The sequence below is a fragment of the Aulostomus chinensis genome, chromosome 4 (assembly GCF_037954235.1).
Source record: "Aulostomus chinensis isolate RoL2024-O1b breed Wild chromosome 4, RoL_Achi_v1.0, whole genome shotgun sequence".
NCBI classification, from domain to species: Eukaryota; Metazoa; Chordata; class Actinopteri; order Syngnathiformes; family Aulostomidae; genus Aulostomus; species Aulostomus chinensis.
In genome coordinates, this window is record NC_141323.1 from 965,527 (window position 1) to 984,340 (window position 18,814).

An 18,814-nucleotide genomic window follows, 5' to 3' on the forward strand; every position below is an offset into this window, starting at 1 on the left:
TTATATTCATAACAAAGAAAAGGAATATAACAAAATGCACAACTCCAGTACTTGAACTGGCATATGTATTTAAACATATAATGTGTCTTTAAAAAAATGTGTGAATCTTCACTTGATATTTGATAGCCTAATTGTTATACATGTAAGTCATTTAGCCTAATAATGTACTGACTCATGTCAGAAGAATTCCCAGATTAGGCTTTCAGCATGCACTGAGTTAACTGTCATCATGCAGCACATTCAGTGCAGTGGTCCAAACACACTGAAACTGCACAGCCACCAGCTGTTTTCACTCCTTGAGCAAAATTAAGCAAATTCCTGTCATCTATCCATCCATCCATCCATCCATTTTCTACTGCTTATCCTGTTAAGGGTCGCGGGGACACTGGAGCCAATCCCAGCATCCTTCTGGTGAGAGGCGGGGTTTACCCTGGACAGATCGGCAGTCCATCGCAGGGTCAACACATAAAGACAGACCACCACTCATAGCCACACCTACAGTATGGTGCATTTAGAGTATCCAATCAGCCTAGTCTCCATTTGCATGTCTTTGGACTGTGGGAGGAAGCCGGGAGTACCAGGTGAGAACCCACGCAGGCAGAACATGCAAATGGGGACTAGGCTGATTGGATACTCTAAATAAACCACACAGAGAGATCCCGTGCCTGAGCCGGTACCTTCTCGCTGTAAGGCGACAGTGCTAACCACTGCACCACTGTGCCGCCGTCAAGCAAATGTCATGAGAATCAATCCTTGTTAATTTGGTCTGTTGTTTATTGAGAAGCATGAAGAAGCTAAATGAGACATGAAACAGAAAAAGAGAGAGGCATCTAATGATACTAACACTTCAGGTGTGAATTTTCACTAAACTTACACAATTCTCTCAAACTCTGAATAATCTGTGTCTCTGTATATCTTAAAGAAATGTGTCACATCCATGATGCATCAAGCCAGGTCCTACATAGATATTAAGGCAGTAAATTTGACATATGGAAGCCATCTCAAGCAACTGTCCATGAGCTGTCAAAGACCATGTGGAGTCATGTCAGTGTATGACCATTTACTCTATATGTGGGCTAGGACGCTGGATAAATTTGGGTTAAACTACATATAGAATTATGAATGAATACTACAAGGGGTAGTTTTAATCATGTATTTTTGCTTCCTTATTTCATGAGTATGATCACTAGGAACAACTAAATTTTTTTTCTTTTTTCTTCTGTTTTTTATGTTTTTGTTATTTTATGTCTCTGCCATCATATGACAGAGCTTTTAATTAGGGCTGTTAAAGGTAGCTCTGAACCATTTTATAGATATGCTGCTACAGGCCTAGACAGCTGGGGCCTCTCCTCTTCTCTTCCCTCCTTTCTTCTCCTCTCCTCTCCTCTCCGCACATTTCGAACTGTCATTATCATTATCTGTTGCACTTTGTAGTTTGGCCTTGGTGTCTAGCACTCTCTCTGTATTTCCACAGACCCACTGGAGCTCCATCTCTGCACCAACCACCGCCTTCATCGCCCCTCTACCCCCCCCCTTTTCCGCTGCTGTTAAACCAGCCTGCGCTCCCCACCCATGAACCAGTCTGCCATCCAGTCCTCCCATTAAGCTGGCCCGCTCTCCCTGCCTCCCTTGCCTACCAGAAGCTTCCTTCTTCAACTGTTGTTAACATTTCCATGTTTCCCACATTCTGTGTCATAAAGTTGTCTGTAACAACATCTACTGCACGTCTGTCCGTCCTGGGTGAGGGATCCCTCCTCTGTTGCTCATCCTGAGGTTTCTCAGTTTTTTCCCTGTTAAAAGGATTTTCCATGGAGTTTTTCCTCAGTCAATGTGAGGGTCTAAGGGCAGAGGATGTTGTTATGATGCCATGTGAAGCCCTTTGAGACAAACTGTTTGTGAAACCAGGCTCGACAAATAGAATTGCCTTGCCTTGCCATATCTAACTAAATTTATGTAATAAAAAAAAATGTAGTATTTGTTTGAGAGAGAACACAGACACACCTTAACGTTATAAATGTCTGTATCTAAACTTTTACAGATAATTTCATATGTTACAGCATACTGTTTGTAGGCCAATGTAGATGAAGTCATTTAAAATTCTGTTAAACATGCTCCCTCTCGTGGTAGGAGTAGGCTTACAGCCATCCTAACAGGAGAAAAAAAAAACAGATATTTGATCTCTCTCACACACACAAACACACAGGTATTACCACTCACATGTTCATATTACTTCTCCAAGAAAGAATAGAATATCAGCCAGGTATTATGAAGAAGTGGTGTAAAATATCCCTTTAAGAGATCCTGATTATTATTTATGCTTTTAAATATTGTTTATGGCAAGCCCAATTTCAGTACTAATGTGCAATACATACATCAAAAATAAAACACAATTTTGAGGTTTTCTTTTCTCAACCTAACTGGCCATTATTATTTTTTTAAATGCAGCTAAGGTGGTGCACAATTTTCATCTTCTCTTTCTGAATATTTATGCATAATATCTCTCCATAATGCCTTAAAACAAGATGTCAATCTTTCAGAAGCTGGAGCTTTGCCGTCACAAGCACTACTCTAACAACAGCAGAGAATCCACAGGAGGGCGCTCTGACACAAGAACAAGGTAATGCAGTAAAAGGAGTGAGAATTCTCACCAAACCTACCTTTGAGTTTTGCTCTCAATACTCTTAAGATTTGTTTACTTGTGCTTTAGGGGCTTCCAGTAAGTTGTCCAAAATGTGTTACTATCTGCAACCTGACAGCCAGATTGTATTTTACAGCTTCTGAGCTCAACAGGGGGAGCTCATAGGCTTTTATAAAACACCAACAGTGGCATGTTGGGTAACATGGCCTTGTTAAAAAAAAATCCACATTAAAAAAGACAGTAGATCAGGCAGCTAACACTAAAACATACTTTGACTTGTAGGGCACACAAGTGGCACAATAATTCATGGGTGACAACAAATTTGAATTTGGGAAACATCCTCATCATATTCAATCTCTACCACATGTATCATTTAAAAGTTTGTTACGATAATAAAAAAGAAACCAATCACTCTACTGCATTATGGTTCCAACAAAATATCAGACAGAAGAAAGGCAGGCTGAAAAGCATTCCTCAGGTGTGTCTTTGTTTCTCCACCCTAACAGTCTGGCAAAGATAACAACACCTAACAACTCCTTGAGCAGGAAAATGTTTATTGTCACCACTTGCCAAAAAAAACCTCTTCAAATGCTTTAATAAAAGAAAATGGACAGTATATTGGCGTGAGTATAAGTGTGTGTCCTGGTCTGTTTATTTTAAATATGCAGCGTGGGAATTTAGTGGCTTGCTGTAGTGGTCCATCTGTTGACCTTTTTATTATCAGACAGCTGTCTCCATTCTCATCACATAAAATTAGAATTATGAGGAAATTTAAAGAGATTACAATACATTACAATTACAACACAATACAATTACAATAATAAAAGCCGATGGGCTCATCACTGTGAACAGATTTAGCATGGGAATGGGATATCTGTCAGCACAGAGGCAAGACTTTGGGATCACAAACTTTCTTGTTTCCATTACTAGTCAGTATAGTACTGACCAATCATGTTTAAGGGATTGTTCAATGGATGTGAGGCGAAAGATATTTACTGGATTAAATGTTATCTCTCAAACAATTTATGAGGCTTTTTAATCTAATCGCTGCCACAGGGTAATGTATGAAACAATATAGTTATAAAGGTCATCTCTCAAATTCAATGGCATTCTACTTGCCCAAATATCTACTTCCTTCTCCAGAGGCTTTTAATAGCAGACTGGCTTTCGCTGTGGTGAAGTTAAGGTGTTTATGCACCTAGTGTGATTTATTCATATAATTGATATTGATTTGCATGTCAATATATTTCTTTGAACATTTGTTTCAGTCTTGAGTTCTTTCATACAGAACGTCAGTATTACGAAGCAAAAAAGCTCCTCAGATATGAAGGCAGCCTGCTGCTGCTGCAGGGCAGTCATTTTCACACATACATTTGGTTAAAGGTTTGTGTACACAAATTTTTAGCATGATACATCAACATATTAATGATTTATACATGAATAAGAATTATCTTCAGCCTCCAAGAATTGCTGCAGAATTCATGCTGTTACATACAGCTTTTCACTGTATTTACCTTGATGAAGCCTACAAATACTTCCTTCCCACTTGAAAGTGCTGGTTGTCTAAGGTGGACAAGGTCCATGCTGGAGACAGAGAAAGACCACCAGCCTACTTGAGACCGTGCATCATGGAGTCTTAGCATCACATGCACATAGAGATAGGAAGAAATTCAGAGATGAATGTTTCTTTGCTCTTCTCATTTATTGTCCATCATGTCTAAAAACTAAAATTTGCGGGAAAGGGGAAGGGGCACTACAGGTTTTGAAGAGTCGCTTAAGTGAGTTTTGTGCATGTCTGTAGTCCAATGTTTATCTTGAAAAATTGCCTTAAACTCTGAGAATGATATCCAAATAAGGACACGTACATCACAACAGCTGGAGGTGATCCTCCCCGGCAAGAGATGCCAATACATGCAAACCACTTTTTTCGGCTGTTCCTCTTCAATGGATGGTGTAAAATGTACCTGGCAAATGAACTCGTGCATGCATGCAAATTACTTTTACAAATGCCACAATATTGCAAAGCTGCACAGCTGCTGATCTGAATATTTTCAATGCAAATAATTCACAGGCATTTATTTCACAATTTCGTGTTAAATATTATACAGAGAACCAACAATTCCCCATGACTGTCATGATCCTTGTCTCGTGTTCCTGTTTTACTTTGTAGTGTCCTGTCTTCCTGTGCTCTCTCCCATGATTACCTCATGTGTCTCACCTCTGTTCATCACACCACCTGTGTGTCTAATTTCACCCCAGTGTATTTAACCTCTTTGCTTCACATTGCCTCTGGTCAGATCATTGTGTTTGTGCTTGGTTTTGTCATCGTCATGTCACGCTACCACATCATGTTCCCAGCTCCTCAGTGTGTCCAGTAAGTTTAGTTTTCAGTTTTGTTTCATATTGGTTTTGTTGTTACTTTGTACTCGTCCTGGACTTAGGCCTGTTGACCCCTTTGTTCGATACTTTGTTTTCTTCCATGGAACTTTGTATGCCTTGAGTTGTTACTTTGCCTTTTGATCATTAAAATACTTTCTGAACTCCTACCGTCTGCACTTGGGTCCTGTCTCCCCACTTACCCTCGTGATAATGAGAAGCACTTCCATGACTGCAGACAAGGAAAAACTACCTTTTAACAGGCACAAATGTTGAGCAGACCTGGGCTCATGGGTGGCCATCTGCCTTTCAAAGTTGTCGTTAAAGAGAGCAAGAGAGACAGCAACCGAGAGACTTATAGACATGTGTAAGCTTCATTTACATCTTCGAAATGTGTAATTTCGATCCTTCCCTCAAAGAAAGTGGCTATGAGAGAGAAACTTAGTATGTGTATGTCATGCGACATTATCATTATTTAAAGGTCTTGTGACTGTATTTTCATCTGCAAGAATTCATTGAAGCTCAATAAAATACTATGAGATAGGGATCAATCTGCAATATATCAAAAATATTAATAAATTAACTACAGCCTATTGCAAAATATAATTCAACTATTGTGATATCATGGTATGGGGGCCTTTGGTGATTGCTACTCAAGCACCAATCGAATCTGACAAAAAACAGTTGTACTGCAAATACTCATCATACAGGCTTCCCACTTTTGGTAAACTGTAGCATGAAAGAATTTCAAGCATACCATGGCTGTAGCTGACCCCCGGGCTGAGGGTAGACGGCGTGGCTACATGTTCCCTGTTGGGCGTTTGGAGGCCTGCCTCCTTCTCCTTCTCCCTCTCCTTGTCCCGCTCTTTGGCCGGCCGCTGGCTCATCCTGCCTGGGGTCAGAAGGACGGTGTCATCACCGCACACTACAGTAGCTACACACACAGAAAGAGAGAAATGTGGACAGTAAAAGATAAAGTTGGCAGGAAATTGCAAGGGGCTGGGGGATGACAAGGAAGGACATAAGAGATGGGCCGTGTTTCCAGACAGCCTTTTTGTGGCACATGTAGGTACAGCATTTTGTTTCATAACACTTTTCTGGATTAAAACATAACATTCACGGTATGAAATTTGTTCTGATGAGTTAAGGTGAACTTGACCATCATCTGATTTAGCTGCTGCTATTGAAGGCACCTCATTTGTCTTTACTGAAACAAAAATGTGCGATTAAAAAGTAACTTACAGTCCCTGGTTACTATCGTGCCTAGCCCCCCTTGTGTGACAATAACAGCTCAAAGAGCAAGTGTCATGATAGTGAGCTGAGAACAGATTTTTGTGACATTCTCATTAACTGGCTCTGGCAATAGAAGTTAGTGTAATCTAGGAGATTTTTTATGCTGTATTTAACTAAAGAGGCAGAAGTACACACAAAATTGCTTGGGGGCTGCATTGGGGAGAGATTCAGTCTTAAGCAAAAGTGAAAAAGGTTCAGGCTCTGAAGAGGCCTCAAAGTAGCCAACTTTGAAATCTGAAATATGTATCTCCCACTGGTTTTTAATAGGAATTTGTCCTTAGAAAAGACTGAGATGAAATGGTGTAAATATGTACTCAAATGCTTTTACAAAGTGGCGAAGTTTTCCTGAAAACTGAAGACAATTTCAATGGTGAGAACTAAATCTAGTGTGGAAGTCAGTTCCATATTCACTCATGTCAAATAACCCTTTACATATTCAGTTTTCAAAGCAACTATTAGGATCAGAACTTCAAATTCAAATTCGATGATGGTGATGGAAACACAGTGACAATATCTGTTGACAAACAACCTGGTTGCAAAATCAAAAATATTACTTGCCAATATACATTTCTTTCAACACAACATGAATTTGTTTTATCTACACTATCATATTTTTCACAAAATTACTATTTTGTTTGCGCACATTAAATCTAGTTTGCAAACAAGTATTTCTTTTTGCAAATATTATCTTGTTATAATTGTAGTGATGTGCAAAATGTCAAATGGCCTCATTCCTTCAATTTGACCATGACGAATGAAACATCCTTTGGAAAAATAGAATTTCAAAATACTGTAAATGTTGGATTATGAGGCTCTGTGATCTAGTGTTGATAAACGGTAATTTCAGAGCGTTAAAAAAAGCAAAAAAACATAGAGAAGTGAACCAAAAGCTCATGACCTTCAATCTGTCACACAAACTAAACCCTGGATTTTGTCAACTGGTCCATGCTACTAACAAATAAATGTCCTTAAGTTTTCCAAACCTTTGGGGAAAATTTTCCTGACCATAAAATGTCTGTTTACACATAAAAATACAACAACTGAAGAATCCATGTCAAATTTATCACTGTGTATTTAACAAACCATGTGATCCGATACATACACATGTAAGGTAAATAAATTTCACTTGAGAGATTTTTTCCAGTTTATGTTAAATGAACCACAAATAGTCTTATAATAAAAGATTTCTTAAATTTTCTATGACTTTTTCCAAAATGTTCTGGCTTTAATTATTTTTCATAAACTCTTCCAAGCCCAAAAATTGCCATTTTCAAATTCCATGGTATTTTGAGGATTTTCATGACCCGATGAACCCAGTGACTAAAATTTCATATTTTCAAAATGTATCATTTATACAATATAAATTTAGATTTAAAATTACTTTTAGATATTTTTGTGTTGTGTGCATGCAGCTCCTGTGAATATGTCTACATGATAAAACACTTTCCAGACAGGCAAAAGGTTACAATGAAGGCTGTAGGTAAGGCAAGTGGCTTAAACTAACTGGGAAAAAAAAAAAAACTGAGTATATATACTGTCCCCAAGAGAAAACACATTGGCTGAAACTAATGGTTTGTAATATCAATGCGTGTAGACTTTTGTTTAGGGGATTAATGTGCAAGTCTAGATCTTAAAATAGTAAATATTCATATAGTTTGGAGCACTTTACATACACATTACCACTGCAAAATACAATTTAAAAGCACACAAAAAAACATTTGTCAGATGAAAATGAGGAAAACGTAAATATTCATGTTCCCAGTGCCCATAAATACCAGGCCTGGCCCTTTCCCTGATTGAGTGCCCTACCCCTACCCTTTCTTCTGAAAGGTCACTGGCTTACCGGAGGTAGCATGGTGATCTCTCAGCTCTGCATGGTGCTAGCAGGGCAGAGGGGTGGAGGCAGAAGAAAAGTACAAGAGGGGTAGAAAAAAAAATCATAGAAGGGTGTATTTGAGAGTGAGAGATTGTGGGAGAAGTGTGTCAGAGGTTTAGATTAAAGATTAGGGAGGGGGCATCCACCACGTGTTGTTGACCAGATGTTGGCAGAGGTGGATTTGCGTGCAGCAGGAGTGGCGAGGCGATAGTGGGCAGCAGCATCAGCAGCAGGACAAGACGCAGCCATACAGGATGAGAGCAAAACAAACAAACACAGAGACAAAAAAACAAAGAAAAAATTGACATTAGTTTAACCAAAATGTTAACAAAGGACACAACTTGACACAAAACTGGTAACAGATGAGGGCAATGGGAGGGAAGGCAGACAGGGGAGGAATGAATGGACTGCCATTAGACAGAAGACTCGGATATTATCCTGGTGCAATAGTTATACAGGTGTAATCCGGAATGATTTTCAACACCATAAACAATGTATTAAACTGAAACAACAAAGATCAATCATAGCTGAACTGAGAAAGATGGCAACTGTGAAAGGTGGGTATGGATAATATTAAAGGACTAATAAAAAAGAAAAGTACCCATTACAAACAGCACCGACATTTGGGGATTGTTCAAGATGCTGGCTCTCAGACTATGCTTGGGAAGTTGGAATTCTCCTGTTTCTTGGCATAAACTAGTTCATACCCAGGGATACGTGCATCACAACTAAATGCAAAGTTGAGGAAATGTGCTTGTTGTGACCTTGCAGACAATAGACCTATATATAGGAGTAGACTTTGGCAAAAATGAAATAAGCAGTCTAACATTAAGAGTCTTGATTCTGTATTGTGAGAGATGCTGGAGCCAATCCCAGCTGACATTGGGAAACCTGGAAGGGTCACCAGTCTATCGCAGGGCCATCAGGAGCAATTACGGGTTCAGTCTGTACCTCAAAGATACTTCAGTGTGGTCATCAGGAGAAGTGAGGTTCAAACCAGCGACCCTTCAGTTGCTAGATGGATACCATCAAGCCATGCCACCACAGCTAAGAGTTAACATTTTTTATTATATCCAAAAAAATTACAGCACAAAAAATGTGCAAATACATAAAAGCATTGAGTAATGACATCAAGTGAAATTTTGAACTTGAGAATATGACATTTTGAAAAAGTAGTAAATTAATGAGACATGAAGAAAATTAAAGTCTATATACACTTATCACTTTTTATATATTCCTTTTTGAAAAACATGTATGTAATGAGCTGTGCCATCAATCTGAGCTTCAGACACATCCATGTTATCGCATCGTGGCGTTGTGGCTGCTATGTGAAAATAACAATGTGGGTTTTAATGACAGAGGGGCGCTGTCTGTGTTTTCAGTCATGTAGGTCAAAAGGTAGAGGAAGATGTTGTCAATCAATTCCATATTCGACCACAATCTGGGTTAAAAAGTCAGAGTTGTGCTGTTGCTTGAACTGAGAAAAAGATGGTGGCAGCCGAAATGTTGAAACAAACTGATAATTTAGATTATCATCAATGTGTGTTATTTTATTTATTGCCTGAAATATTTCATATCACAATTCATTTCATCTCTAATGTAACAGTTGCACCATCCATTTCAATTATATGATAATATATTATTGAAATATATTTTATAAAAAACATGAATCCATTTTTATGTCCAATCACAAGTACACACAAAATTGCTTGGGGGCTGCATTGCGGAGAGATTCAGTCTCAAGCAAAAGTGAAAAAGGTTCAGGCTCTGAAGAGGCCTCAAAGTAGCCAACTTTGAAATCTGAAATATGTATCTCCCACTGGTTCTTAATAGGAATTTGTCCTTAGAAAAGACTGAGATGAAATGGTGTAAATATGTACTCAAATGCTTTTACAAAGTGGCGAAGTTTTCCTGAAAACTGAAGACAATTTCAATGGTGAGAACTAAATCTAGTGTGGAAGTCAGTTCCAAAAACATGAATCCATTTTTATGTCCAATCTACAGTGCAGCAGCAGGAACAACTGACTGGTCAGGTGTTGAACTCTGACCTGATTTATACATACCTCCACCTTTTTCTGCTCACAGCCGCAGTGTGCAACACATAACAGCTGGCTAAAAATGAAATTAAAAAATCAAAAGGTTTTCATTTAAGTTCTGAAAACTATTTATTTTCAGTCATATTCATCTTTCCACTACATGGCAATAAATCGTAAAGTTTTTCTAATCTCTTATTCTCCACCAGGACAATCTGCTCATAAGAAAATCTAGGTAAAACTAATAGAATTTCACAAAACCACAGGGCTGCAGTGCAGTAGCCTTGGAAAGTGAAGTCACAGTCAGGATTCCCTAATCCTTAAGCAGACAAAATACAACCATGGGCAGGTCAGTAGGGAGAAAGCCACAAAACAATTCAACTGATTGGATATTGCACTGTTAATCAGGAATAAGAAAGCAAGTCACTCAATTCTGATTGGTTAGGACCCTTAGAACCACTGGCTGAGAGGATAAACAACTCCAAGAACTGCTTACAACAATAAGTGGAATGGATTAAGGAACTGTCACCGAACGTCAGAGGTCGATTAACAAAGCTTTCTGGAGTGGCATCAACAGAGTAGTTGTCTAATTTAATCTTGGCTGAGCTTATTGTCTTACAGTGGGGCAGAATGGTTTCATGATGGCCACTCCCTCTGTGTTGCGAAACAATGACCTACAGTCATAAAGGTTGCGTGACTCAATGACTGGGAGAATTCCTAGACAGTTCTTACTATTTTCATGGCAGATATTTTGATTTGTCAATGCAAGACAAGCCCAACTTATACAAATGAGAGTATATAAGAGACAGGGAGGTTAACAGAGGGCCAAAGTAGAGGGCTAAGAATAGGTTAAGTATCCATAAAGAAGGAAAAAATGCAGACAGCGCATTTTGTCTGGTTATAAGTACAATACATTTGAAAAGCTCCCTGGAAACAAGAAACTTCTCATGATCTGGATCACTCAATTCAATTATTATTTCCCATTTATGCTAAGCAGGATTTTGACTCAAAGGAGATAAAAGCCTGTCCCCGATGTACACCTTCCAAGTTCAGAGATTTCAACAAATAAAAGCTCATGCTATTGATTATAATTTTATGGTACTTCCAATTTGAACCACCACCTACAAGCAGAATATGTTATACCTTGATTAATAGTCATGATTAACCACTGAAATTCAGAGATGTAATTCACAAAATAAATTGTTCCACAGCATGACTAAATAGAGTGGGGCAAAAAAGTATTTGGAAGCAACCGATCCTACAAGTTGTCCCACTTAAAAAGACGAGAGAGGTCTGCAATGTTAATCATTGGTACGTTTCAACTGTGAGAGACAAAGTTAAAAAAAGATCCAGCAAATCACATAGTATGATTTTCAAAGAATTTATTTGTATAATGGTGCAGAAAATAAGTATTTGATCAATATCAAAGGTTCACCTCAATTCTTTGTAATGTAACCCTGGTTGGCAATGACAGAGGTCAAACGTTTTCTGTAGGTCTTCACCAGGTTTGCACACACTGTCGCTGGTATTTTGGCCCATTCTTCCTTGCAGATCTTCTCAAGAGCTGTGATATTTTGGGGCTGTTGCTGGGCAACACAGACTTTCAACTCCCTCCGGAGATTCTCTATTGGATTGAGGTCTATTCGGCCACTCCAGAATCTTGAAATGCTTTTTACATAACCTCTCCTTCGTTCCCCGGGCGGTGTTTGGGATCATTGTCATGCTGGATGATCCAGCAGATCCAATGCTCTCACTGATGCCGTTTGCCCACAATCTCACGATACATGGCCCCTTTCATCCTTTTCTTAAGACAGATCAGTCGTCCTGTCCCCTTTGCAAAAAAGTAGCCCCAAAACATAATGTTTCCACCCCAATGCTTCACAGTGGGTAAGGTGTTCTTAGGATGCAACTCAGCATTCTTCCCCCTCCAAACATGGCAAGTGGCATTTGTACCAAAGAGTTCCATTTTGGTCTCATCTGACCACATGACATTCCCCCAATCCCCCTCCGGATCATCCAGATGGTCTTCTTCAACTTCAGACGGGCCTGGACATTTGCTAGCTTAAGCAGGGGGACCTTTCGAGTACTGCAGGATTTTAATCCATGATGACATAGTGAGTTATTTTTGTACTATGGTCCCTGCTTTCCTCAGGTCACTGACCAGTTCCTCCCATGTAGGTCTGGGCTGTTTCCTCACGGTTTTTAAGATCATTTGTACCCCACAAGGTGAGATCTTGCATGGAGCCCCAGGTTGAGGGAGATTGCCAGTGATCTTGTATTTATTCCATTTTCTAATAATTGCTCCATAGTTGAGATTTTGTTGTCTGAGTTGGAAAGCTGATGACATACAGAAAAATTGGGTAGATAGTCTGAACAGAAATATTTAAAGTTCTGTCAAGGCAGAGACACAAACAGAAGCAGAGGGTAGGGTTTCCCTCAGCACTGTACAGCTTAGGCGGCTGCCTAAGCAACAAATGCCTGCCACCTTAACTAACATCTTCCAAAGAAACAAACAAGAAAACAAAAAAAATATTGGCAGAGTTATTCTAGCCTGCTTTCTTCCTTTCATTCCAAACCGTGACCAATGCCACTTCTCAGCAGAATGCATAAAAAAAACGTGTCATGAATCAGAAAAGAAGCAGTGTTTAAAATCTTTAAATACAGTAGGTCTATGTGGTATGCCTCTAAAACATGGAATGCATCCAAAAAGCAGCATCAGCTGGTTGAATGTCATTGAGCTATGTCACTATCTGTCATCATTCACCAACATCCGAGAAAAAAGAAAAAGAAAATATTTTGGGGAGACATTCATTTGGAAGTTGGATAGCCGACAATCAACCTGTTGCATTGAGGTAAGATAATTATTCATCTAAATTCTATGAATACGAGAGTAACCTGTCAACTGTTTGCTTGTAGTAGGCCATCTAAAATTATTAAGATAGGCATAATGTTCTCTTACCAAGGCTAGTTGTGTCTACTACTTACACATGTCTGTCTACTCTTGATGATTGCAAGTGATTTTCTCTCAATGGTCCACAGACTACATTTGAATTTTCTCTCACATCTAATGTTAATAGGTCATGGAGTCCTACATTGACAGCCTCATTAAGTACTTGTAGCTGGGGTTCCAGCAGCTTGAAATACTTGGGGCCTTTAGTGCCCTTGGACCACAAGGTGATGAGTGGTGCCTTCTTAGACTTACAAATTTGTTTATTTGTTTATTTATTTAGATCCCAATTAGCTACTGCCTTAACAGCAGCTATTCTTCCTGGGGTCTGCAAAAAAAATCAGTACAATACATACATAAAAACATTTTACATGAGTGTAAGAGATAACAAAAATATAAGAAGAAAAGAAAAGTTAAGTCAGTTAAAATACACCCAATTAAAAAAAAAAAACCCAAAACAACAAAGAACTAGTAATAATAATACTAACAATAATCAATCTTAATTTAAGATGATTACATCAGTTACCTCGCATACATCATTGTATAAGAACTTCTATTAGGTTCGCCAATACAGTCAACATGACAGACATGATCAAAAGTGATTACTGCTGAGTGTAATATTTCTTTAATTTCTTTTAAAAACAGATTTGCTAGTATTTGCTTGTATGAGTTGTGATGGTAGACTATTCATCTCTTTCATTGCTCTGTACATGACGTGTTGCATTGCATTAGATCGTGACTCTGGAAGTATAAAGAGTCCCTGTACAGCATGTCCAGTGTTGTAGGTATGTTCGTTGGAGCTAAACTTGAGCTGACCATACAGGACAGTCGGAACTCTGGATACAGTGATACCTCTGACAAATGACACAAGGGACAAATGACACCAACGGCCAACCCAAAATGGCATGCATTCTGTTGGTATTTGTCCTTTTTGAGCAGCACAGGGCAATACATGCTGCTCTATTTTGGACCAATTGAAGTTTCATTAAATCCTTTTTGGCAGCACTAGACCACACCATCGGACAATAATCCAAATGAGTGAGGGCTAATGTTTGCACAATTTGGGGAATACATTGCAGTGGCATATATTTACTGCATCTCTTAATGACAGCCAGACTTCTTCCCATTGCTGCAACAGTCTTGTCAATCTGTTTTGACCATGTTAACCTACTATCTAGAGTAATGGCTAACAGTTTTGTCTCCTCTACCTGTTCTATTTGCATTCCTTTTATACATATATTCAATTGTGGTTTATCTTTCAAAGCAAATCTTGATCCAAATGCAATACTTTTCTTTTTTAATAGATTGAAAGCCAGTTTATTATGTTCGACCCATGTTAAAACAGATTCTAATTCTGAGTTCATAGTTTCAGTTAAATAACCAAGTGATTTTGCTGGCATGTATAAGGTTGTATCATCAGCATACATTACTGGTGTTGTATGATTTAAAACTAATGGTAAGTCATTGGTAAAAATAGAAAAAAGAACTGGCCCTAGGCAGCTGCCCTGTGGCACACCACACTGTAGCTTCCCCACTTGAGAATAACTTCCATTATAAAAAAACATACTGTTTCCTGTTTGACAAATAGCTTTTAAACCATTCAATTGAATTATTTGTAAAATTGTAACATTTCAATTTATTCAGTAATATGGTATGGTCTATAAGATCAAAACTGCACTAAAATCAAGTAATAATGCACCTACTACCTGTTTATTATCGATGTGTCTGAGACAATCATCTTTTATCTGTGTTAGTGCTGAACCAGACGAGTGTCCTTCTCGGTAAGCATGTTGAAAGTTTGAAAACAGTTTATTCACCGTAAAAAAGTCTTGAATTTGCTTGGTTACAATTTTTTTCTCATAGTTTGCTGAGAATTGGTAACAAATTGATCGGACGATTGTTTTTCCACTGAAATTCTCATTCATATTTTTTGGAAGAGGAGTTACTTTAGCTTCTTTCCACCGCACAGGAAATACACCACTTGCTATACTGGCATTGAATATACGGCAGACAGGACCTGCCACATCACTGGCCACCATTTTTAGACGTTTACCATCCAAGTCATCTGTACCCGCTGCTTTGTCATTATCGATGCTTAATCATAACTCTCTTTCACTCAAAATGACAGTTCTTATCTGTCATGATCTTTCGTTCTATATTAAAATATGATGATGCATTTCTTGTGGATGTCATTTCATTTCTCAATTTATCTACCTTATTAATGAAAAAACTGTTGAAGTAATCTGCTATTTCACTGGGCTTTGTTAAGACTGATTCACCAGTATCAATAAATGACAGAGATGAATTGGGCTTTCGCCCCATTAACTCATTTAAAGTGCTCCACAGCTTTTTCCCCATCATATTTACATTCAGTTGATCTTGACTTAAAATACATCCTTTTGTTTTTCCTCTTTATATTGGTGACTTGATTTCTCAGTTTACAGCAGATTTGCCAGCCATCTTTGTTACCAGTCATCTTTGCCACATGTTTTGCTTCATCCCTTTTAACCATGCACTCTTTCAAACCTTGATCACTCCATGGCACCCTAAATTTTTTCACACTAAATTTTTTCACTTTTGCATGTTTATTAATAATTTCATAAAATACTTTTCAAAAGCTTTAAGTGCCACATCTGGATTCTTCTCCTCATATACTTCTGACCAACAAATATTGCCCACATCTTTACAGAATGATTCTTGACAAAAACCCTTATATGATCTCTTATAGATCAGCTGAGGAGCCACTTTTGTTACTTTTTTTTCTTGCAATGGCCACTATGTTGTGATCCAATAGGAACTGACACTCTCTTAGAGCAGAGGTCAACAGCATTAGTGAAAATGTGATCTATACATGTCAATGTCATTTTCCCAGCACTATTTGTACATATGCGTGTATTTTGTGTTATAACTTGGGTTAAAGAACAGGCATTAGTCACAGACACACATTCATGAGATAACCAATTCATATTCAGATCACCCAACCAATAAACCTCATTTCCAGTGTCACACACATCAATCATCATTTCACACAATGTATCTAAATATTCTCTTTTAGCGCTTGGTGGTCGATAACAACATCCTATCTGTAATGATTTGACATGTGGTAAATGAACTTGCAACCACAGAGCCTCAATGCTGCTTGGCATAAGGTCCTGTCTTAGTTTAGCTGGAATGTGGTTCTGAATATATAAGGCAACCCCTCCCCATATATAATCCTGTCTTTCCTGTAAATGCTATATCCCTGTATATTCACAGTATTATCAGACACTGTGTGATCAATATGCGTTTCAGATATAGCCAGAACATGTATATTATTTGAAATTAATAAGACTTAAAAAATGCTGGCTAAGCAGTGCCCGCCCATCGATGAGAAGACAATTCCTCAAGAATGGCAGAGGTTTAACGTGCTCAAAACGATTGTAATCTTAAAAGTGAGTCATTAGCATAATATATCAAGTTGTTTAAAGGCGCTTTCACACTGGCCACTGAGCCGCTAATTCATCTTTTTTGCTGCTTGATCAGAGGTTTTACACAGAGTGTGGCAAATTGGGGTTGAATTTTGGCAATGTTCCTCCTCAGAGGGTACACTTATTGCCACCTCCATTCCAATGTAAATCCAAGCCGTCCATGTGCCGGCTCAGTGTGGCGGAGGTGTCGATGATGACGTAAACTCATGAACGTCATCGATTCTCCTGCATGAAACACCTCAGAGAATGTCAACACCGATGTTGCTGGCAGCCAGAGCAGCGAACTGCTGTTTTAAGACTTAAAGACTGTCATGGGGCTATAAGATCTTCCAACACATCGTCACAACAGCAAGATGAGCACCTGGGGAACCGCTGAGGTCAGTGAGCTTCTAACCATCACAGCTGAGAAGACCATGGATAACCACCTAACAGGACTGTGAACGATGGCTTATTGTACGAAAAGGTCGCGGAGGAGCTTGGTCGACATGGCTTTTGCTGGATGACAGAACTTCACCAGCAAGTTGAAAAACTTGCAAAAAAAAGTACCACCAGGTCTGTGACCACAGCAGCAGCAGTGGCAGAGGAGGGTTGGACTGGGAACACTACGAGGTTTGCCACACTGTCATGGGGCTACATATTTTCCCAATTATATGTTGTCTGTCACTGTTCACTTCTATATAAAATCAAATCAAATTAATCTTTCCTTAGTCACAGGTTATGTGCCACAGGCCTTTAAGGTGGCTGTCATCAACCCTTTACTTAAAAAACCTTCTCTTGACCCAGATGTATTAGCCAACTATAGGCCAATATCCAACCTCCCCTACATCTCCAAGATCCTTGAGAAGGTTGTCCTGGAGCAGCTACATGAACATCTGCACAGCAACAAGCTCTTTGAAGCCTTCCAATCTGGATTCAGGGAACACCATAGCACTGAAACAGCACTGGTCAGAGTCTCTAATGATCTTCTTATAGCTTCAGACAGAGGTCTTGTCTCTGTGCTTGTCCTTTTGGACCTCAGTGCTGCAATTGACACCATCGACCACAGCATCCTGCTACAGAGACTAGACCATGACATTGGGATTAAAGGAACTGCCCTAAAATGGTTTAAGTCCTACTTATCTGACAGGTTTCAGTTTGTTAATGTTAATAATGACCATTCTGAGTATAGCAGAGTTACATATGGTGTACCACAGGGTTCAGTTTTAGGACCGATTCTCTTCACTCTTTACATGCTCCCATTAGGTGACATAATCCGGAAGCACTCGATCAACTTCCACTGTTATGCAGATGACACACAACTTTACTTGTCGATGGAGCCAGACGACACAAGCCAGCTTACTCATCTGCAAGACTGCCTGAAAGACATTAAATCCTGGATGTCCTCTAACTTCTTAATGCTCAATTCAGATAAAACTGAGGTAATCATTTTTGGACCTAAACACCACAGGGACACGCTCTTGAATTAGATCACTACTCTAGATGGCATCACCCTAACTTCGAGTACAACTGCAAGGAACCTTGGGGTCATTTTTGACCAGGACCTTTCCTTCAGCTCCCACTTAAAGCATGTGACTAGGACCGCCTTCTTCCATCTGCGAAGTATCGCTAAGATTAGGAATATCCTTTCCCAGAGTGATGCTGAAAAACTGGTGCATGCATTTATCACTTCTTGGCTGGACTACTGCAACTCTCTCCTGTCAGGATGTCCTAAATACTCCCTAAAGAGTCTCCAGCTGGTCCAGAACGCTGCAGCGAGGGTTTTGACGGGAGTTAAGAAGAGAGAACACATCTCTCCCACTTTAGCTTCTCTCCACTGGCTTCCTGTAGGATCTAGAATCGACTTCAAAGTCCTTCTGCTGACTTATAAGGCTCTCAATGATAAAGCTCCATCCGATTTGAAAGAGCTCATTAGTCCCTACTGTCCGACCAGAGCACTCCGCTCCCAGAATGCAGGTCTTTTAGTGATTCCCAGTATCAATAAAAACAGACTGGGAGGTAGAGCCTTTAGTTACCGGGCTCCTCTACTGTGGAACCAGCTCTCTCCATGGGTCAGAGAGGCAGACACTTTAACTACGTTTAAGTCCAGGCTTAAGACCTTCCTCTATGACAGAGCCTTCAGTTAGGACTGGTTCAGGTAGCTCTGAACCATTGATAGCTATGCTGCTACAGGCTTAGACTGCTGGG

General features: G+C 39.2%; 1 protein-coding gene across 12 annotated transcripts in view; it reads right to left on the reverse strand.

Moving 5' to 3' along the window:
• The window catches only part of osbpl8 (oxysterol binding protein-like 8), a 121,782-nt gene that overhangs the window by 45,848 nt on the left and 57,120 nt on the right, over positions 1-18,814 (reverse strand). For 5 of the 12 annotated variants that reach the window (XM_086200967.1, XM_086200962.1, XM_086200963.1 and 2 more), the window contains one exon: positions 5,772-5,948. In XM_086200967.1, coding sequence (XP_086057093.1) covers positions 5,772-5,901 — 130 coding nt within the window. In that variant the 5' untranslated portion in view covers positions 5,902-5,948. Of the gene's footprint in view, positions 1-5,771; positions 5,949-8,150; positions 8,188-18,814 lie in introns of all 12 variants that reach the window. The other 7 variants (XM_086200959.1, XM_086200955.1, XM_086200956.1 and 4 more) reach the window with 3 other exon arrangements.